Here is a 23579-nt window from a genome sequence, read left to right as displayed (position 1 = left end):
AGATGTAAGAAATTAAGATCAGCAGTTTCCTAGCACGAAAAAGATAAGGGACAAGGACTAGAGAAAGACTTTTCACCATTCACCTTTTTATACTTTAGATTTTTAATCTACTGAAAAAAATATATAAAGAAATACAGGGCTCAGATCATGTTTGTGTTACCTGAAGTATCACCTGAAAAAGAAGAAAAATCCATTCCTTTTTTCTACCTTTTCAGTTTATTGTGGAGACATTACATTGACTATAGTCAATAGTCCAAAGCTTGATACTCTCTAGTCCAAAGCTCTGTGATTCCAAATGAGGAACCTCTTCTGTCACCACTGAATTCTATAATGTAAACTGTAGAGAGATAAGGGAACTGATTCTGAAACATACCCACAGTTGTTTTCATTTTAAAAAATAAATCAGGATCCCTTGATACAACACACTGAGGAGATCACAGCACCATTTCTACGGTATTCTTGCCAAAAATTCACAACCTCAGTCCAACCACAGAAACCATATAACAAACACAAATTGAGGGGCATTCTAGAAAATAGGTGATCAGCACTCAAGACAAGGAACGACTGGGGGACTTTTGCAAATTGGAGGAGAAATAACCACATGCGCTGTGGAGTCCTCTGTAGGCTCAGTATCTAAGATCCCATCAGCATCTAGCATCCCACCTACAGAGGTAGGGAAAACTAGGACATCAGGAGCAAGGCCTAGAGGTCAGGTGTTGGTACTACACCAATGTTAATTCGGCTTTACTAATTATGCTGTGGTTGTAGAAGACGCTAGTACCAGGGAAACCTGGATGAACAGTATACAGGAACACTAGCATTTCTGCAACTTTCCTCTCATCTAAAAGCAGTTCAAAATAAAGGTTTTGTTTCTTTTTGAAAAAGGAGGGGGGAACTGGAGGATGTGGGGAGATTTGAAAAGCAGAGAAGAAAATGCAATGGGAAAACTAAAGAAGCACAGTCCCCAGGGATGACCTACCTCCCCTGTCCACCTATGTACCAAGTCACCTTCCAGTGACACTTGTGAGCCATGCACATTGGGTACTATGACCAAGGTGGGGCAAAATGACCTACCTGTGACAAACAGATCTTTCTATATTGTAATCATACACACCTTAACTAGATCTGCTAAATATCAGTCCTGGGACCTTAGTAGAGTTATTTCTCCTCCTTGAGCTTGGAAGGGTGAAGAGAGGCTTGGGACTAGGATCAATTTTGATTCTTCCACTCCTGGCTGGAGGATCTCAACACCCATCAGTCTGACACCAAGCAGATTGTATTAGATCCACCTGATCATGCAGGCTCACAAGATGACTGAGGGCACCAGTCTACTCAGGAGGACGCAGGACACAGGCCAGCAGGACAGGGCCCAGGAGCATTCCTCCTTGAGGGCAGTCTTTGTGCCAAGTCCAGCAGCTTACATGCAGGGAGATGAGATCTGTGTCAGGCAGATGGAAGGAGCCACTCTAGTGAAAAGGCCATCCTCATGGCCCACAAGAGTAGCACTCTCATGGCAACTCCTCAGGCACACTTCCAGAGTCCTCCAAGCATGACAGTCACTGTTCTCAGGAAAGCCCAAAGTGTGCTGTCCCTTTCAGGTACTTAGAGTCCACATATAGCTCCTCCCAGTTCCAGATGCAATTTACCAACCAATTAGGGGTCATTTTTATCATAGACAATGTTGCCTAGAAACATAGTTGACATTCGGACTCTTATCAGGTTACCAGGGTAACAGAGCTGGAAAGGCAACCGAAGGTCAAATTCTCAAGCAGAAGGGGAAATGATAGCTGTTACATTTAACTCTTTGCCCATGATTATCTTGGGTCAAGTTGTTTAAATCCTCTCAGCTTCTCTTTTCCTGTCTGTAAAATGGTGATAAGAGTAGTATATATATCTCAGAGGTTTGCCATGCGTATTAAATGAGAAGCTGGCCACATGCCTAGCACGGTGCCTAGCCCAGAGAAAGTGCTAAAAATGCTAGCTGCTACTACTATTATTCCTATTGTCTTTATTATTAAATTATATACCTAAGCTAATGTCCTAAGCAGAGAACAGTTTTTTTTAAAAAAGGACTCAATTCATACTTAATCATTTTTTTTTCTTTTAAGATTTATTTCTTTATTTTAGAGAGAGTGGAGGAACAGAGGGAGAGGAAGACAAAGTCTTAATCAGACTCCCCACTGAGCAGAGTCCCAATGCAGGGCTTAATCTCATAACCCTGGGATCATGACCTGAGTCAAAACCAAGGGTTGGATGCTTAACTAACTGTGCCAACCAGATGGCCCCTCCCTATTCTTTTTTTTTTTTTATTTTTAAGATTGTACTGATTCAAGAGAGACAGAGACAGAGATAGTGAGAGAGAACACAAGCAAGCAGGGGAGGAAAGAGAGAAGCAGGCTCCCCGCTGAGCAGGGAGCAGAGTGCATGGCTTGATACCAGGACTCTGGGATCATGACCTGAGCCAAAGGCAGACACCCAAGTGACTGAGCCACCCAGGTGCCCCGCCTTTACTTATTCTTTTTTTTTTTTTTTTTTTGCCTTTACTTATTCTTAACAATAACTTTGTTTGAAGTCAAATCTCCTTCAGAGTAACAAATGCTTATGAGTTCATTCTAATATCTGAATTTTGACACATATTCTCAAATATCACACGTACTACATTTCCTAGTAAAAAACTATGCCCATTTAACATTTTTATATTTGAATATACTTGAAGCATAGGAGAATTCTTTTTTTTTTTTTAAGATTTTATTTATTTATTCATGAGAGACACAGAGAGAGAGAGAGGCACAGGCAGAGGGAGAAGCAGGCTCCATGCAGGAAGCCCGACGTGGGACTAGATCCTGGGTCTCCAGGATCACGCCCTGGGCTGAAGGCGGCGCTAAACCGCCGAGCCACCAGGGCTGCCCCACATAGGAGAATTCTTAAGATAACAAATGCCAATGCTTTATAATAGAATTATGTGTGGAAATCTGACTCACAGACAAGGTTTGCCAGGCATTTTCTGGATCGTGGCTCTTAAACACCAAGTCCCAGACAGACAGAGCTGCAGGCTTCTCTCCTCCTTTGCCAAGGCTCTACTGATGCAGTTCAGACCTGAGTTGGAGGCCCCATGCCTGTTTACCCTGTGCTTTTCTGAGGTCTATCACGTTCTTTATTCGTGGGCTCAGCAATGAACACCGAGGGGAAATTCTAGCAGCTCTTCAATGCCTTCTGGCCCCATCCTGTGCTGCCAGGATTATATAGGTAGAGGCTGACCTTAAAGACAGAGGCTAAATCCAGAACATGTGAGGCATGGCTGGAAGAGCATGATGTGCACAGGGTGCAGAAAAGGGAAGGAGGGTGATCTGCAGACACAGGAGAAAGCCTGGGGATCAGCAGTAAAGACTAACAAGGGCCAGAGCCAAGTGAATCCTCTGCATTCAGGGGGAAATCAAGTTAGAGAAAGGCAGCAACTGAAGCCAGGTGAGCAACAGAGATGAAGACACTGGCCACTGACTGAATGACTAGTGCAGGTCAACATCAGGGCCAGAGGTAGGGGGTACCTGCATGGACTCTGGCATCCTGGAGAACTGGGTTCAAACCCCGGCTCTGACTCTTACTAGCTCTATATCCTTGGGCAAGATATTTGATATCACTCACTTGTGTATCTCCATCTGTTAAGTGGGGATAAATAGTACCTACCACACAGGAAAATGGTAGGGGCCAATGGAGACAATGCTTGTAAAATATTTAGCAACAGTGTGAGGCACTAAATATTAATGGATACCATTATTATATTGAGGCAACCTAGATAGTGTATTAGTTTTCTACTGTTGCCATAAAAAAAATTACCGCGAGCATAGTGGCTGAAAACAACGTAAGTTTATTACCTTACCATTCTGTAGTTCACAACTCTAAAATGAGTCTCACTAGGCTGAAATCAAAGTTTTGAGAGGACTGCCTTCCTTTCTGGGAGCTCTAGGGAAAACAGATCTCCTTGCCCCTTCCAGCTTCCAGAGGCCACCTGTACTCCTTGGCACCAGGAGCTCTTTCTCCCTCTTTCAGACCAGCAATGCCAGGCACCAAACTTAGCTGGACTGAGTCCTTCTCACAGAGTCATCTCTGGTCTGTTTTCCGATTCCTTCTTCTACTTCTAAGGATCTTTGTGATTATACCTGTATTATATATAGGGTCTATCCCTGTAATCCAGGACATTTCCCCTTAACTTCAGGCCAGGGGAGTAGCTACTTGAATTCCATCTGCAACTCTCCTTCTCCTTTGCCAGGTCATCTAGCCCATTCACAGATTAAGGGGCTCTACTCTGCCTACCACAGATGGAAACAAGTACCAGTACAGTTAGCCTGCCACAAATTTCCTTCCTACACGGGGCTAGCAAGGGCAATACGACACAGGGATTAGGGCACACTCAACTCAAGTAAGTCCATCGTGACCACACATGGCCTCAGCAGCCCTGGCCTGGTGTAGGCATTGCACACTGCCTTAAATGAAGTTACCTAAAAATGACTTTCTTTCCACTTATATTTTAAATAAAATGACTCTTTTCATACTGAATTGAACATAAATATCTTTGAGTTAGACCAAAGACAGCAAATACATACGTTGACCTCTGAGTCTCTATTCTGTATACTCAAGGCAGACACTCACCAGTCATAGCATTCTTTCTGGACTCAGAATCTTTAGCACAGCTCCTCAGGCTCTCAATACCAACTAACCTACCCTGGCACATGAAATTATTTTTCAAACACTATTTGCCATATCTATGGTAGGTAGTAAGTCCTAGGAATAACAGACACTACCTTTGTAATAATAAATGAAGAGTCAGGTTTTTTAGAGTTCATGCATAATAAGACTCTCTCAAATTCCAAATGTGATAACCCCATGCGCACATACAAATCAGGCACATAGTGAGTATCATCTCAGTGAACTGTAATACACAGGAAATTCTGGAGGTGAAGGCAGTCTGCTTCCAAACAAGGACATTTTGTAAAGGAAAACAGAACAACAAATCCCTACATTCCTGGATGCTCAGGGTTTATACATCAGATTCCAAGCACTTAACCTTCCCCACTTGTCAGTTAACAATAAACTCAAAAGCCCAGAAACCTGCTGGTCTAGGAGAAAGTGCAAAGTTCTTTGACTTCAGTAGACATAGAAAGAAGAAAATATGTAATAAGGAGACCCAGGTGCCATGGCCTTCAGGGAAGAGCCAGCTACAGAGTTACACTGTACTTCATTTAGGGAGTCAATCAGAAAGAACCCATCCCTGGAATGAAAGAAGCTTGAACAGATGAGAGAAAGCCTAGGCAGGCACTTAATTAAGGAATGAGTCAAGAGCAATAATGAATTTTCAAAGAAACCCATATGATACTCCTCAGGGGACATAAATCTAGATCACTTAGCTGCAGTAGAAACTCAATCCAGATTATGTGTTGTTAATTTAATATAAAACCTAATCTGAGTATCTAATATGGTAAAATGTCAGATGCCGAGAGGCTATTCTGGAAAGGCTCTCAAACTCTGAAAGCAGGCCAAAAGATTTTTCTTCTTAGCAAGGATTTTTGTAGCCAAAAAAAAAAAAAAAGAGTCTTAGAGCAAAGAACAGCATGGGAAAGCATTTGACAATGACCTGAAACCTGACTGGGGCCATATGCACTCAGGTGGAATACAGTGCTTTCATCACCCATGTCGGCAAGGTAGTCCACCCTCCCCACATCCTAATGGAGAAGGGATGAGAGGGAGAGAGGCAGAGAGAGGGAGTGATGGTCACACACTGGGGAGAGACAGAGAAACAGAGACAAAGAGAAGGGAAACAGCAATCTGAAATTACAAGGGGTAAGGGGCGCTGAGCAATGAAGCAGGAAAGGCTAAGCATGAACAGGCTAGGAGAAGCAACAAGTCTCAGGGATCTCATGCAGACCAGTGCCTCGATACAGCACCCCGGGCAAGCACACAGACTCTCTGCTGGGCAGGACTCCATCCACAAAATGGAGTTCAAGGTGGGGTGCAGGGGACACCATGACTTGCTAAGTCGCACACCCTCTTCCCCTCATTCTCCACGTCCACAGCTGTCCCCTTGGTGCACAGTGACATCTTCCTTCACAGCACTGTCACAGTTTGTAGTTCTCTATTTAGTTATGTGTTATTTCTATTTAATATCCAGCTCTCCTGCCAGAAGGAGAGCTCTGGGAGGCAGGGATCTGCCCTCTTATCTACTGACTCCCTGTCGCCTGGCACAGTGATTGAAACACACGAGAGGTTGGAATCAATACTGCTGAATGAATGAATGAATGTTTGAATGCACAAATTAGCGAGGAATAAACACATGAATATGGACATGGAAGTGTCTGGGTTTTGTGAAGGACTCTGAGCATTTTCCAAGCTGAGAAAAGAGGCAATCCAGGCAGCAGGAACAGCATGGAAGAGACAGGAAAGAAAAGGCAGCCAGGAGCGCTGGAAGGGCCATTACTCCCCCACCTCACCCCGAGAAATCCTGTGCTCAGGGCTGTCTATCAGATGACTCACCACCACCTATCAGGAAAGTCCTTGCGCTGGAATGTCAACGAACTATTCCACCCCACAAAATCCAGGACGACTTTCTATTTTCTGGTACTTTCAAATTCAAAAAATAGTTGAGCACCTGTTGTACATCCACCTATCGTGGATGATCCAGGCTTCGTGAGATGGGTGTGTAACCAGAGAAACATGAACATAACCAGAGTGCAAAGTGATTTGCTTGCAGGGCCCCCAGGAGAGCCTGACCCATGACTATACAGGTACAGAGGGGAGCATGGTCACTGCTGGTGGTGGGGATTTTATCTTATTAGCTTTTAAAACACTTAATTTAGGGGCACCTGGCTGGCTCAGTAGGTTAAGCGTCTGCCTTCAGCTCAGGTCATAATCCCTGGGTCCTGAGATCAAGCCCTATGTCAGGCTCCCTGCTCAGTGGACAGTCTGCTTCTCTCTCTCCCCCTGCCTCACTCCTTTCCCCCACTCATTCTCTCTTTTTTTTTTCTTCTCTCTCTAAAATGAAATTTTTAAAAATCTTTAAAAAATAAATAAAACACTTAATCCAGCATGCTTTCACTAAGTGCATACATCTCCCACACAGGTCCTGTACACCTGGGGAAACATGGAGCAGTGGGAGTCAGGAAGTGCCTTGAGCCTCCCTTTGCCCCACTGGGTCAGTTTCAACCCTGGACAGCCTGAATTTCTATTTAGTGTTTGCATAAGCTTATCCTTAATAAAGATATTTATTTATTTATTTATTTATTTATTTATTTATTTATTTATTTATTTAAAGATTTTATTTATTTATTCATGAGAGACAGAGAGAGAGAGGCAGAGGGAGAAGCAGGCTCCATGTAGGGAGCCCAACGTGGGACTTGATCCTGGGACTCCAACTGCTGAGCCACCCGGGGATCCCAAGATACTTATTTCTTAATATATAGTAAAGTTAGGAAATTGATGGTTTAAATCTGTCTTTAACAAAAAATTCTCAAAAGAATGGGGAACAGTTGAAGGTCTAATAACAAAGGCATGTAGTTACCACCTGGTGGCAGCATAGCTAAACTAAAGACCATGAGTGTGAGGGGTGTGAGTGACTGTGTGCATGTACGTGTGTGTACACCTACCCAAGTTCAGGGGAAGGAGAGCCCAGAGTGGAATGATAACATCTCAGGGTCAGAAGCCAACATCACTCCCCTGCCAACTTTACTCATCATGGGCAGTTTCCCCCATAACCTTCCTACCTAGTGGCTGTTTGGATTCCCTTTGGAGAAGGAGACCTTACTACTCTTCCTTTTCCAAAATTCAAGTCAGAAACAGGCAGATTTGTCCCAATACATTTGAGTGACCCCCAAAGAAGTAGTAAAGAGCTGGTCTAAAGCCTACACTCCATAATGCTCATCCTGTGAACAAATGTAGGAATAAACATAACTTGCTTTCCTTAATACATTTACTTTCAGCCTCGAGGACTGAATGGTAACAAAGGTAGGGCACTGAGAAACCTGGCTCTTGAGACATCTGGAAAGAGCTCCTAAGTGTCCATCCCAAGGTTGGCAAATGCAGATCCTAGATGGACAGGCCAGGAGAGTCCTCTGTCCCAGTGGTACAGCAGACAGACTTGCCTCTGGGAATATGCAGACCCAGATTCCTGACCCAGTTCTCCCTCATTGGGACTCAAATAAGCTAGTAAAATCTGAGCCTTAGTGTTCTCCCCTGTGAAATGGAGATAATTCTATCCACCTAGCCCAAGAATGATAGGACAAAATAACAGATGAGATCAAAGTGGTCCACTTACTTGAAAGGGCTGGCGGACACTGCAAGTTATTACTGTGCCAGTTGGTGTTGCAAATACATATCTTAGATTTATCAGTTTTTCCTGCTTATTTATGAACTAAACTCTTTCTCTCCTAGAGAATCACTGGTGATAAAATGAATAGTTCCTCCCCAGGTACAAGTTGCTGCTCCTTCTGGGCCAGTAAGATAGTCCTTCTTAAGATTAAACCACAGAGACAGAAACACAAAACAAATCATATCTAGAATCAGAAAATGCAGTTTATATGATCCGGCAAATGAAAAATGCAGTGAGTTTCCTTTCTCTATCCACAGAGCAGTCAAATTCTTACAGCATATCTATTAAGTGGCCTCCTTCTAGCTCCAGGGCAACCAGAATCCCCCTGACCCCATATAACTCTACAAGTCACCAACAGCCACAAACTAGGCCAGCTCCATAGCACTCCACTGCCTTGGGAAGTGCTGGAAAAGTTCATTGTTCCTCCTGTGACTGCCTTTAGCATAACCTGCAGCTTTCCACTGGTATGATGAGGAGATTTCTTGTGTTGCAGCATCCAGGTGTGTGAAGGCACTCTGTCAATACAGAACAGCTAGGGAAGCAGGGGATTCTTTAACCGTTCAACTACCCTGTAGTTAGGACACAAGGCAGAAATGTGGATACACAGTCTCTGGCTTTCCAAGTAGGTACCAGTTATCCTCCAAATGTTCTTTTGTGAATGGGTCTCTGTTCCAGATTGGAAAGGACTGTGTATTGGCCCCTCCTGTCTCCCCGACACCCAGAAGAGGCAAGCAGCTAAAACACATTAGATGCTCCAGAAACACTTGTTGGGTCCATAGAGAGATAAATGGAAGTGCAAGTGCAGAGGGTGCCAGGGGCTTCTTGGTGAGCTAACATTGGGGCCGTGGCTGTAGCTGCTAGATGGCTTCTTTAGAAGAAACTACAACTAGGGATCCCTGGGTGGCGCAGCGGTTTGGCGCCTGCCTTTGGCCCAGGGCGCGATCCTGGAGACCCGGGATCGAATCCCGCGTCGGGCTCCCGGTGCATGGAGCCTGCTTCTCCCTCTGCCTCTCTCTCTCTCTCTCTCTCTGTGACTATCATAAATAAATAAAAATTAAAAAAAAAAAAAAAAAAAAAAAAAAGAAGAAACTACAACTAAAACTTATGGCAGTAGCTGGAGATTTCTGGCAGGAAATAAGGAATACTGTCCTAGAGACAGAGACCTCAAATGTGAGCTCTATCACTTATTAGCTGGGAGACTTTGAGAAAGTTGTTCAACTTCAGTTTTCTCAAGTGTAAAGTGCAGGTTAATCAAAGCATCTTTATGTGGCTTGAAGGATTCAGTGAGATAGAGGATGTGGATACAGGGATGATGCCTTCTCTCCTCACCCCCCTGCTAGGTCATGGCTCGTTCGAGAAGAGCTTCTTCCAGCACTTCTAGTTCTCCCTGTCAGGTGCAGGAAGGTAGCATCTACTGAGCTTTCCCTCATTCTTCCCGCTTCCCAAGAGGGGCAGCCACTTTATCTAGCAAACACCTACCAATGACTGGACCACAGCTTCCAGGTGCTGGGGTTACCATGTCAAAGGCCCTGCTGGTGTCAGAGTCTGCCTTCGGCCCCTGAGCTGTCCACACCCTCTACTCCAAGGCACCTTCTTGGTGCCTGCTTTTCCCTTCCTGGGTGGGAGACTCAAGCTCATCCCCCTGCCTCATGTGCCCAAAGTCCCTCTGTCTTCTTCTTAGCCTGAAGGTTGGCAATATTCAATCTTGCCCATTCCAGAAAGCCCTCTGTCAATAAAGCTGATGTGTTGATGGGTATTTGTCTTGCCTTTCTTGAGTCTATTGAATAGTCCAGAGGGAAGAAAGGCTAAATTTTAGGAAGTGTTTCAGAGTGCTTAGCATTTCATAGCTATTGGTAGTGACATATTTAGAAGGCTGTTTGAGGGCCTGTAGTAGGTCCTCCTGCTCCAACTGTGCATCGAAGTCCAACATTATTTAGACCAGTGGTTCTTAAAGGCAGCAGTACCGCCCTCTAGGGGAAGCTTTGAAAATCTAAGAGGGGGGTTTTAGGTTGTCACCAGGATGGAGGGAAATGACAGTAATTCCCCTTATCCTTGGGCGACATATGCCAAGACCCCTAGTGGATGCCTGAAACCACAGATAGTACCAAACCCTAAATATACTATATTTTTCCCTGTATAAACATATCTATGATAAAGTTCCATTTATAAATTAGGCACAGTAGAAAATTAACAATAATAACTAATAATAAAAGAGAACTGAACCAATATACTGTAACAAAAGTTATGTGAACATGGTTTATTTCATTCTCAAATATTTTACTGTACTTACCCTTCTTGTGATGACAGATGATAAAACACTTACGTGATGAGATAAATGATGTAGGCATTGTGACGTAGCATTAGGCTACCACTGACCTTCTAAAGATAGGTCAGAGGGAGTATCCACTGCTTCTGGGCCATAGCTAACCACAGGAAAGTGAGACCTCAGATAAGGGGTCTCGAGACTACTGCAGTGGTATTTAGCAGGGAAAGATATAGATACTCTGCAATGTGCAGGGCTGTCCTGGACAATGAAGTGTTTTATGCCCTTCATGACTTCTAAATATTTCATTAGTCATATATATAGGTTAAGAAAACTGCTTATGATATATATTTGCACTTATATGTGCATATGTACATATCTATGCATATGAACATGTGTATATTTCTTAATTTAATATCAACAGGCACAAAGAAAAATATGGACAAATACCCCACCAAACTATTAGGAGTGCCTCATTGCTTGGTTTTGGGTAGAGTCATACAGACTTTTAGTAACTCAGTTATGCATTTCTATTTTGTTTCAAGTTTTTATAAGAATGTATTACTTTCACTATTGAAAAAAAACAATTAAGTTAACCACCAAAAAAATGGGCAAAATTTGTTAAACAATTTACAAGAAAAATGCTGTCCTAAAGATATGATATTTTAGAAATAAGTTTATTATATATTAATCCATTAAAGTTAGGCTACCCAAAAAAAATCTGCCTATAAATTTCTGAGCCTAAAAACTAAACAGCTTCATATATAAATACAATTTGTATTTCTGCATGGTTTTAAAATGCATGAAATCTTCAGGGATTCAGTTAGTATGAACATGGAAAGGAGACTGTGAAGAAATATTTACCACTCAGGAAAATCCAGGCCCTGATACCAATATTGCTGATGGTAGTCGAGTCACTGATACAACAGACATACATTGGTTGTTCAGCATTTGAGGCTGTGATGTCAGGGATTCTGAGTGAAGATGCCTGTAGCTGACTTTCTCATTATGTCCTCATGCAGAGCCATACTGAATCCTTCCTCTCCTTTAACGTCTCTATTTCAATCAGGGCGTATATGTGATTTCTAAATTTTCACACATAGGTAGTCTATATTATATATAAATGGCACGTCAGGGTACAAAAGGGGGCATTATGAAATGTTTGCTACAGAAAGGGCCTATTAGGACTGACAAGGCTGAGAGCCACAGATTTGGCCCCTCAGATCACAAAGCAATGCCTCCATCAACTCTGACCTCCAGGCTTTTGCCTACACTTTCCAGTCACTCAGCAGTCACAGCAGAGGAAGTTTGGAGAAGGATTATGCTTGTCACAGCACATGATGACAGCTCTAACTCTGTGTAAAACAGGATCTTCGTCTCTCTGGGGTGGGGCAGTGGTAAGCCAGGGACTTCCCCCCACTCTCCACAACTGCACACAAGAATGAAGAAAGTCATGTGTCAGCAATGGATGGAAGTGGAACAGGGCTGTGCTACTTACAGAGATCTTCGGTGGCAGCTGGGACAAAGGCAGCCATGGACTCATACAGCTCTTCATCACAGCCGGGGTTGAGGGAGCACTTCATGAGCAGGTCTGTGGAGAGGTGGGCCATGGACTCATACACGGCGTCAGCCTCCTCCCCTTGCATCAGTTCCTCTTTGATGTGACTCTTTAGCATGTCCACAGTTTCCTGAAAGAGAAGATAGGACTCACAGGCACTTGGAGACACTCTGGCCTTCTAGGTAGAGTGAGGCCTTCAGTGGGCTTGGGACAGGCAAAGGTTCACACAGGTCAGCATTCAGCTGTCCCACCAGCCTGAAAGCTCCCAAAGGCTAGGTTCCACGTCTTTCTCTGATTGTTTTGTCTTTTGTTTTAATCTTTGTATCTTCTCCCAACACTAAGCACGCAGTCATGCACACAAGAGATGATCATTAAATGTCAGATGACCAGAGGATATAAATTAAAAACTTTTTAATAAGCACCTATTGTGGGTCACGCACATATATCACCTTATGTCATCCTTTCCAAAGCTGCTCAAGAAAGTTGCAATATTCCCTAGTTCACACATGAGTAAAACACAACTCAGAAAAACCTAGTGCCTTATTCAAGGGCGTGCAGTCCTGCCTTCTGACCTTTCTACTGTACCCTGGTTCCTCCACAAGAAACAAATGACACTCACGACTGTAACCCTTACTGACCAACCAGATGGAAATCCAAATGGGCTAAACAGGGCTGCAGCTAAAATGTTTTTGCACTGATGTGTAGGCAGATGTCCCTCAGAAGCACACTGCCGAGTCCCTGTTCCTTCTAGGAGGCTGCTCTGAAGTGTTTGGTTTCATACACTGTGTGCCCAGAGGAGAGACAGTCTTGGCTGAAGCGCCCTGCAGTCAGACAGGCTGCCCTCTATCCTTCTGCCTCCCTGTGGAGGTGAAGACAGAAAGCTGGCTTCTCTGAAACCTCTGTACAACTTTTCCTGGTAAGAAACTTTAGTGTTTCACAATCCTTATTTCAGCACCAACCCACAAAAATCCTCATTTTCATCATCACTACCCCAAAAGAGCTAATCTGCTATTCACACAATGTGTTGGTTTCCTAATGAGACCTAAGGACTGGCCCAGGTGACAGCTGTGAAGTGCTGGGAGACTCAAGGTCTGGCATTTGGTTACGATGTGGTAGATAGAGGAAATGGGACAGTTCTTAGAGGTCATAAAAACATGCAGGGACCTTCTGGAAGCAATGCTAAAGATGATTATGGTTGGAGAGCAAAGAAGATATGAGAAATGTGAACCGGATTAATTTTGGTGCCAACTGAAAAGGCATTGTTAAACTTCCCTGTTCCCTACAGTAGAATAACAAGTCTCAGCACCGGCATCAAATTAGGTTTGCATCCTATCTCCACCCTTGCTGGCACAATTATTCTGCCTTTCTAAGCCCTTCTCCTTGTTTGTTACACAGATAACAATACCGTCAACTTCCAAGGATTGTGGTGAGCATGAAGTGAAACACGGCATTTGCCAATCAAATAAATTCAATAAATACTGATCATAACTGTGAACATACAGTATGTCCCTAAGAAAAACTATTGACGTGGAAATGATATGCTGCATTTTATACATTTCTGACTTCAAAGTAAAGCTGAGTAAATACTCCTAGGCTGTGAGCACCTTTTAGCCTCATTTATGTCAATGATGCCCAAAACAGGCACTCATGCTATTGCACTCGTTTGACACAATCACTCCCAAACTGTGAGGGGCCCCCTTCCATGCTTCAGTGAATTGCTGCCTTGCAGACTGTCAAATATAGACCACAGAGTTAAGTTTCTGGGGAGGTGTAAGCTCACTCCCATATGGAGGTAGAGAGCAAGACTAGACTCTTTATTGTTCCTTTTGAGGTCTCAGCCCCTCCATGAGAGGCTGAGAGTCTTCACTGTGACTCGTGACGATGAAGGAAAATCAGGAAAGAATGGAGTCGGAAAGGACAGGTCTCCAAGACAAGAGAAGCGACATTGGGGCATGGAATAAAGCCTAGGCACGGGATGAAATGACACTCAAAGAAATTCTCAGAAGTCAATGATCAAGGAGGACCTGGGGGTCCAAAATCAGATGAGCAAATAAATTGGGCATATCTCTCATGAGATAGGCAGAGACTCAGGAAGAGAGATAGGCCATTAGCATAAGGGGGAGCCTCACAGTTGGCCTCCTGAAGCAGAGCTTTCCTGTGCAGACCTCTCCTGCAGTCTCTGCTAAGGACAGAACCAATCCTAACAGTTCACCCAGATATGAGAATGGGCGTGGCAGCTGGGAGCATCCCACCAAAGTACCTTGGAGATGGTATTCGGGTGGGGAAGAGGGACCCACATCAACGTTCAGCAGATTTACTCTTTATTCTTTCAGGGTGGACCTCAGTGCTTTATATACATTATTTCCTTTTATCCTGAAAACAATCTTATGAGCAGAACTAGCATTACCTTCCTTCTGTACATCAGGAAACTAAAAGAGAGCAGGTACCTGATTTGTCCAAAGTCACATGGCTGACAAGTTTTGGCACAGGAATGTGGACCCATGTGACTCCAGGGCTCAATTCTTAAGCCCACACATACTTGCCCTGCCAGAGATGAGGCACATGAGCACATGCTAGATAGAGATGAAATCCAACCATGTCTCTAGTGAAAAGGTAGCCCTAGGACCACATAGTACATTTCTATTCCTAGGGCCTCTCCCACCTTGACCTTACCACATACTCATCGATGAACTGCCGCAGGTCCCTGAAGCCATGTTTCTCAGCAATTGTGTTGGGATAGTGGCCATGCTTGTTGGCCACACTATATGCCTGCAGGGCTCCTGGGCAGGTGAGCAACAAGGCAGTGAGGTTCTTCAGTCCGTATTTCGCAGCAAAATGCAACAGGGTGGGCAACTCTTCATTCCTTTGATCTGAAAAAGTGTTAAGGAAAACAATGGACAAATAAAAATGAAGGCACAGGCACCCTTGTTCATGGAGACAAAGCTGGCAAGCCTACCACGGCAGCCAGCAGGCACTCGATTATTACTTCTTGGTTGACTGACCTAATATCTGACAGCTTCCTTTGAGGCACAACTGAAGATTATGCCCTCAGATGACAGAAGAAATGATATGCTCATTAATTAGCAAATCTAATAATTAATATCCCACTTTCTTTCTCTAAAAGTATCAAAGAGAGGATCCCTGGGTGGCTCAGAGGTTGAGTGCCTGCCTTCAGCCCAGGGTGTGATCCTGGAGTCTGGGGATTGAGTCCCACTTCAGCCTCCCTGCATGGAGCCTGCTTCTCCCTCTGCCTGTGTCTCTGTGTCTCTCATGAATAAATAAATCTTTAAAAAAGAATAAATAAATAAAAGTATCAAAGAATCCTGAAAAATACTAATTCAAAATATGCTGATTTTCTGAAGGCTTAAGTAGCAGCCACAAAGTATAACAGGAGTCATGTTTTGACCTTCTCTGCATATTTCGTAACACTTTAAAACAATTGCTTTGTGCTGATTAAAAAAAAAGAAGTCCATCTTCTTAGCTCTTATTCCAAATTTCAAAAAGTATGCCAAATAATCCTAGGTATGTTAATTAGCCTTTCTGTGGCCCTCAGTTTTGAACTAGAAGATATTTCCAAACTATCTCAAAAGGGCTGGGAGGATTAATAAGATGGTATTCAGTGAGTTCTTTGTTTAAGGTTTTGAATGTTGGTATTAATACACCTGAACTGCAGCATGTCTATTAACCCTCTAATTCATGGGAAACAAAGTGTTCCCATGGCTTAGGGTTCCTGGATCCCTGTAACCCCTTCCATCTACTAATATCTGGATACAGCAAGCCTATCAAGAAAATAGACATGTATGTGTTATAGAGTTGGGGACAAATCTTTCTTTTGTTTGTTTTCATAAAAATTGATTTCTAAACTCAACAGCGATAGAGACATATACTTTTACGTACACACACATATACACATACAGATTTTTTTTTTAAGATTTTATTTATTCATGAGAGACACAGAGCGAGAGAGAGAGAGAGGCAGAGACACAGGCAGAGGGAGAAGCAGGCTCCATGCAGGGAGCCCGACGTGGGACTCGATCCCAGGTCTCCAGGATCACAACCTGGGCCAAAGGTGGCGCTAAACCACTGAGCCACCCGGCTGCCCCCACCCCCCACCTTTTTTTAATAAAACAAACCAAGCTTCCTATTCATCTGGGGATTAAGGGTCTGAAAAAGTCCCTAGGACCCCACATTGGCAGGCTATGAGATACTCCTTCCTGGGCCCCAAATTTAAGAACAGAGAATACTAACACTGCTGAAAGTAATGCAAGAACATTCCACAGTAGAAAAATGGGGAGAGGTAACAAGAGAATGCCCCCGGGAGAAAGACTTGAGAGTAATATAACCCCATCCTTCTGGATCTCTTGGCTATGAAAGGATGGGACATAGGCAGAGGGCAACCTGGTTTCATGCAATGTGAAGGAGGTGTCCACAAAAGCACCCTAACAGGCATTCTGTCCAGCCCACCAGGCACCATCCTCACAGAAGACGTTATCCCAGCTCTCAGCATGTCACATGTACACACAAGACTACTTGTCCCTCATTGAACAAATGTTCAATTAGCCTACATTTAGCCACCTGAGCTGGTAGTCTAGCAGAGCAGACAGACAAGCTGAGGAGAACTAGCACAGAGGGCACCTGGCATGCTAGAGGAGCCCACAGCACGTAGACAGAACCTAGAACCTACCAGAGGTTCAGAAAGGTCTTCCTGAGGAAGTGCTACCTAAGCCACTGTAGGGAGGTGGAGAGCAGTTAGCCAGGTGCATAGCAACCAAGAAGGACAGGAGGAAACTGCATTCCCATGAGTTCAGGTAGCAAGAGGCAGGCAGAATTTTCATCAGGTGAAAGAAGTTAATACTTCCTGTAGAGCAGAGCCCAGGGATAGAGGAGAGAGAGAGAGAGATGAGGGCAGAAATCCAGCAGAAACCCCTTGGGAAGGGCTTAGACACATGTTATGAGTTTGGACTTTATCTAGAAGGCAAATGGGAACCACAAAGGATGTTTATGTTTAGCACAGGGTCGGGGTCGAGGTATGCAGATTTCCAACTGAGAAGACTCTCTAGCTAGCCAGGAAGGAATTGTTCTCCAAGAATAAGCTACAGGGAAGGAATGAGCAAAGTACAAACACAGGGTGACTGGACACTGAAGCCAACAAACTACAATCAACCCATGGCTGCTTTCCTGCACTTTGGCTTTTTTTTTTTTTTTTTTAAGATTTTATTTATTTATTCATGAGAGACACAGAGAGAGGCAGAGCATAGGCAGAGGGAGAAGCAAGCTCCCTGTGGGGAGCCTGATGCTGGGACTCTATCCCCAGACCCCGGAATCATGACCTGAGCCAAAGGCAGATGCTCAACCACTCAGCCACCCAGGTGCCCCCTGAGCTTTGACTTTTGACTTACTTGTCATCATATCCTCTTCTTCCAGCTGGTTAATTCCAAAGAGGTGTAGTCCACTCGCGGGGATGTTGTTCTTCAGAGACTCCGTCAGCAGTTTATCGAGGGTCTCTGTGTTGTAGGGCACAATTTTAAAGGCCTAAATACAAAAGTGAAGAATTTTTAATCCAGCAGATTCAAGGCTGAAAAACCATGAGCAGAAACTACATGTCCAGGGATCCCTGGGTGGCGCAGCGGTTTGGCGCCTGCCTTTGGCCCAGGGCAGGCGCAATCCTGGAGACCCGGGATCGAATCCCACGTCGGGCTCCCGGTGCATGGAGCCTGCTTCTCCCTCTGCCTATGTCTCTGCCTCTCTCTCTCTCTCTCTCTCTTGTGACTATCATAAATAAATAAAAATTAAAAAAAAAAAAAGAGAAACTACATGTCCAGAAAATTGAGCTTTCCTTTCACCATCCCTACCTGACACATGAACTCCACAGGATTGGCAGCATTGGACAATAAATTCCCAATTTCTTCCATGTCAGTATAATAGCTGATAACAGTTTCACACACCACTAAATCCCCGGAATAGATCTTCAAGGAAACATTCCCAGATGAAAAGCCTAAACAGAAGAAAAAAAAAATACCATGAATGTGCCCAGGAAAAACAAGGGTCCAGGAGAAAGTGTTCACGGATTCACCTTAACGGTTAAGAAATTAACCAGGGGATGGAAGGAAGATTTGGGAGGTAGGTAAGGGATAGAGAAGTGAGGGGAAGGGTAAAAGTGACAAGTGAGCCAACTAGCACAGGAGAGGCCTCTGAGTCTGAGGAATTGTCCTCACCAGGTCCACAATTTAATATTTGGAAGATTTTCATCAGTTTTGTTCGCTAGAGTAGGCCCAGGACCATGATAAACAGGAAGAAGAGTTGAGTTTAAAGCACAAAGGTCAGCAGTTGCCACAAGGTGGGGAAAGATCCTGGCAGGTGGAACACAGTGCTTCCACAACATGGGACTTGGGAGAATTGATTCACTGGCTCTGTTGCTGTCATTATTATGTGCTCTTTCTCTTTTCTACCACAGGAAGGGGTTTTGAGGGGGAAAGAAAAAATTAAAAATACACCAACCACAAAGATTCGATTCACAAAAGAGGAAATGCAACAAGTAGAGAACATGGAAAAATATTCAGCCTTGCTAGTAATCAAAGAAATGCAAATTAAAACAATGGGCTACTCTTTAAAAAGACATCAAATTAGCAAAGATAACTTTAAATGACAATGCCTAGAGTTGGTAATGACACAGCAAACTTGATAGGAGTAATATTTCAGGAAGCAAGTAAGCCTTGCTTATTTTCCAGGATCCTTAAAAATGCCTATCGTTTCAGGGATTCCATCTTGAAGAAATGCTCCTAAATACATGCATGCATAAAGATGCTTGATATATTATAACTTAAAATAAGACAGTAAGAAATCAAAATCATATAAATATGTAACAATGAGATGAAAAATTAAAAGATGATACTTCTTTTCAATGGAATATAATGCAGCTTTAAACAATATGATTTATAGAAGATACAAGTCCAACACAAGGAACTGGTTTTATAAATTATGATACAATGGATTACCTTGCAACCATTAAGCATTATGTTGTAAAAGAATATTTATTAACATGGGAAAATACTCATAGGTATCTTCTAGATAATGAAAGTGGCCTATAAGACTATACAAAGCTATGTACATAGATGCAAAAAAATACAGAAATCACTGATTTCCTTTGAGGCATATGGGCAATTTTCTATTCACTTTTCTTTACCTTGGCTGTATTCTTCAACTTTTCAGTATTAAGCACATATACTTTTATAACAGAAAAAAATATGTTATAAAATGGAAAGTTACAAAGTCCATGGGGTAAAGGGACTCTGAGAGAATAAATATAAGATTATATCAAGAAAAACAGAATATTGAGAACTCTGTTTTTAAAATTGTGAACAAAGGCCAAAAGACAGAGTAGTAGCCTGGTGACTCTATTTCTACTTTCCTCTAATTTCAAAAATTTTTAATATGTTAATTTCATAAGGATAAAAATTTTACTATATCCATTTTTTCCCCACCACACATGTATGTTTCTGCAACTTCCTTTTCCCTTAAATAGAACATGACAACCAAATCCAAATCTTGGCTGTCACTTTTCTCAGTTGCTGAATAAAGACAGGACAAGTAAAAGAAAGCAAGACTGGGCCTCTTTCTAAACCGGATTGCCTGATTTCTGGAGGTAAATGGGGCTACTCACTGGGGGCCTTCACGGAAACGGTGTATTCATTCTCCAGCTTGGCTTCCACCCTTACTGAGGGAGAATCCTCAGGAGAAAATTCTGCTTCTGTTGACACCCTCTCATCCAATTTACATCTCACGATGACGTAGACTGTGGTTTCCGCCTAGAATGGGAAAGCAGTAAGTGTCCCCTCTCCCTCCTGGGTGCCCTATCAGGGTGCTGGGTGGAGGGTCTCCCGGCTCCCTGAGCCCCAGCTCTATCTAGTGAAGCTATCCAGAGAAGGGTGGGGTTTGCTGTCCAACACTGGGCACAACTGCCATGGGTCCCAAAGAAACAAGTTACAAAGACCAAGAGTGAACATTTACAAACCTGTATAGCAATTTGAAGGAAGCAATTTTATGTCTGTTGAATCTAATATAATAATTTAAAATCCTTGGGCTTGTATTTCATATACCTTTTTAATTTCATTTTTATAGCATTTCTTTTTTATTGCATTCGATTAAAGCATTGGTCCATGACATATTGGAAAATTTGAGAAACAAAATAAAAGAGGTCTTCATAGATGGTTTGAGAAGCACTATTCTGACAGTAGCCTGGCTACTCAACATGAAGTCAACGGACAGCACTGGGAGCTGATTTGAAATGCAAAATCTCAGGCCCCGCCTGGACCCACTGCACCATCAGTCTTTATTTTACCAAGACCCCCAGGTGACTCACATGCACCTTACCATGTGGGAGGAACCAGCCTAGAGAGGCTGACTCGGGTTCTGCTTCCCATGCTGTTTTAGAATGGGCAAAATACCTTATTGGAGGACTGATTTTGCCCAGGCATGAATAATCTGAATAGCTATTTCACCTGGCTTTAAGATTTTTTGCCAGGTCTGCCACATACAATTATCTTATTTTATTGTGCTGGTTAAGTAGAAGATGAGCCTCTTAAGACTTGAACAGGTAATGACAGGTTGTCCAAAGAGCAGCCCTTCTGGTCAGTGCTAATCCCCAAATGTTCATCCTATAATTCTTTTATAAAGACCTCATAGTAGGCCTTCACGACAAGGGCCACCATTTCACAACAGGTGAGGAAGATGTTAAATGTGAATGTGTATTTGGCTGACCTGACTCCGGCTGCAGGCCCGGGCCTGTCGCACCTGCTCCTTCTCACAGGCAGCATGGGGAGTCAGAGAGAATGAATGTGTCCTCTCTATTGACAATAGGACCCAACCCCAGTCTGGCTGCCCCAGGATCCAGAGACCTAGAGAAGGCCACAGGGAGAATCTGGAAGCCAGGACAGGAGAAAGAATGAAAGTCTGGAGAATCAGAAAGGCAATGTTAAGAGTACTATTCTTCGTTTCCAAATGCCCCTACCCACCGGTGCCCACCAGTCTGGTCTTAGGATGAGAGGAATGTGGGGAAGACAGGAAGGCATATGGAGAGACTGGAAACTAAAATGCCCACAAAGGCCTAACCAATGAAGAGAGGGCATGAAGTGGGCTGAAAATAAGAACAGGGAGTGATGGGAGCAATGAACTAGGGAATTCATGTCCCATCTAATGGGTTGCTAGGCCCAGCCACTCACCTCAGGCCTGGTATTATCAGATTCTGATTCAAGGGAAACTGGGATGGGACCCCTGGGTGGTTCAGCGGCTTAGTGCCTGCCTTCAGCCCAGGGCATGATCCTGGAGTCCTGGGATCAAGTCCCACATCAGGCTCCCTGCATGGAGCCTACTTCTCCCTCTGCCTGTGTCTCTGCCTCTGTGTGTGTGTGTGTGTGTGTGTGTGTGTGTCTGTGTCTGTGTCTCTCATGAATAAATAAACACAATCTTTAAAAAAAACAAAAACAAAAACGAAGATGGGAATAGATTTTCATGCCTAATTTTTAAAACACTGTACAATCTAAACCAACCATATCTATGAGCTCGATCTATCCCAAAGCAGCTGTCTGCAATCCCCATGGAGGGAGTCCTTGCCCAATGCCTTGTGGCCTCAGGCTGCATGTGAAACCACGCACAGGTGCAAGGTACTAGTACTTCCCATTGCCAAGGCTCCCATACCCCTTGTCTCACAGACACCATAGGGGCAAACAGCATAGGGCTTGTATCCACAGGGAAGGGTTTTGCTGTTCTGAACTAATATCACACATTTTTTTTCATCAGGAAAGGAAAGATAATGAAAATCTACCAATTCTATGGTAGGATTTAAATGATGGTGGCCCATCAATTGGGCCATCACATTCAAGTCACCTGTTAACATAGGTCTCATCCTGAAAATGTTAGTCACATTATGCTTTGGCTTTTAACTTTAAAATTATCTAAAATTGGGATCCCTGGGTGGCGCAGCGGTTTGGCGCCTGCCTTTGGCCCAGGGCGCGATCCTGGAGACCCGGGATCGATTCCCACGTCGGGCTCCTGGTGCATGGAGCCTGCTTCTCTCTGCCTGTGTCTCTGCCTCTCTTTCTCTCTCTGTGACTATCATAAATAAATAAAAATTAAAAAAAAAATATTTAAAATTATCTAAAATTAACAACCAATATTGGTGAGTTTCAGCCAGCAAACTTCAAGGCATTCATTTGAGGTACAGCAGTGGTCAACTGATGGAGAAGCAAGCTCTCAAAATGCCCCTCTATCTACTTCCTCTCAGCACTAGGCTGGCAGGAACAGACCCAGGCCTCTACCTCCAGGGTTGGTAATGCTCATGTTTGCCACATGCTCTGTTTCTGATCTATGAACTTAAAATCTTAGATAGGGGGCACCTGGGTGGCTCAGTTGGTTAAGCATATGCCTTAAGCTCAGGTCATAATCTCAGGGTCCTGGAATCAAGCCCCATGTTGGGCTCTCCACTCAGTAAGGGGTCTGCTTTTCCCTCTCCATCTGCCCCTCCTACCCTACCCGTGTTCTCACTCACTCTACTCTCTCTCTTTCTCTCTCTCTCTCATAAATAAATTAATAATCTTTAAAAAACAAAGATGGGGATTCCTGGGTGGTGCAGCGGTTTGGCGCCTGCCTTTGGCCCAGGGCGCGATCCTGGAGACCCGGGATTGGGTCCCACGTCGGGCTCCAGGTGCATGGAGCCTGCTTCTCCCTCTGCCTATGTCTCTGCCTCTCTCTCTCCCTCTATATGACTATCATAAATAAATTTAAAAAAATAAAAATAAAAATAAAAAATAAAAAAATAAAAAACAAAGATGAAGTCTTAAATGGATGACACATACTTTCCTGAGCTCGCTTCTCTCTTACCTAAAGGAGTGAGGTGTGCTCAAGGCTCAGGTACTGGGATTCCCAGAGCAGCTAATCGACAATGAAATCCCCAAGGGAAGGCTGAGATTACACCCCTTTACTGCAACAAATGCATCCATTGAAAAGGCCGTGTTCTGACACTGATCCACCAGCCCCAGGAGTGCCTACCCCACAGCGAATGCGGTCTGGCTGCACCACCATCAGGTTCCCAGGTGAAGTCTGCAGTGGCAGGCTCTGCTGCTTCAAGCAGGAAGGGGCCTTCTCGTCCTCGGTCTCTGTGTCAGTGACTGAGTCACAGCCAGAATCTATGGGACAAAGGACATCACTGAATAAAAACACAAGGAAGGAGAACTGATGGGCATGTTCCACCCCATGAAAGCCCCAAACATTACCAAATAGGAAATGGCTCTGAATGTCAAATAAATAGAAGCTGAAGAGAGTGACTCAGGAAATCATGAAAGACGACCTGCCGGGAAAAAGTCAATTACCCGGTAGGCAGCAAGGGTAGGATGCCAACAAGAGGACTG

At 43.8% G+C, this 23579-nt stretch overlaps 1 protein-coding gene across 3 annotated transcripts in view; it reads right to left on the bottom strand.

The window, feature by feature from the left end:
• PIK3AP1 (phosphoinositide-3-kinase adaptor protein 1) overlaps positions 1 to 23579 on the bottom strand; it is a 118738-nt gene that overhangs the window by 35901 nt on the left and 59258 nt on the right. For all 3 annotated transcript variants that reach the window (XM_072805861.1, XM_072805860.1, XM_072805862.1), the window contains 6 exons: positions 23221 to 23357; positions 19838 to 19982; positions 18030 to 18172; positions 17577 to 17709; positions 14851 to 15047; positions 12118 to 12307 (listed from right to left, as the gene is read on the bottom strand). In XM_072805861.1, the coding sequence (XP_072661962.1) occupies positions 12118 to 12307; positions 14851 to 15047; positions 17577 to 17709; positions 18030 to 18172; positions 19838 to 19982; positions 23221 to 23357 (945 nt within the window). The remainder of the gene's footprint in view (positions 1 to 12117; positions 12308 to 14850; positions 15048 to 17576; positions 17710 to 18029; positions 18173 to 19837; positions 19983 to 23220; positions 23358 to 23579) is intronic.

Source organism: Canis lupus, chromosome 29, assembly GCF_048164855.1.
Source record: "Canis lupus baileyi chromosome 29, mCanLup2.hap1, whole genome shotgun sequence".
Lineage (NCBI taxonomy): Eukaryota > Metazoa > Chordata > Mammalia > Carnivora > Canidae > Canis > Canis lupus.
The sequence above is the reverse complement of the archived record's forward strand: the minus strand, read 5'-3'. Positions and strand labels throughout refer to the sequence as shown.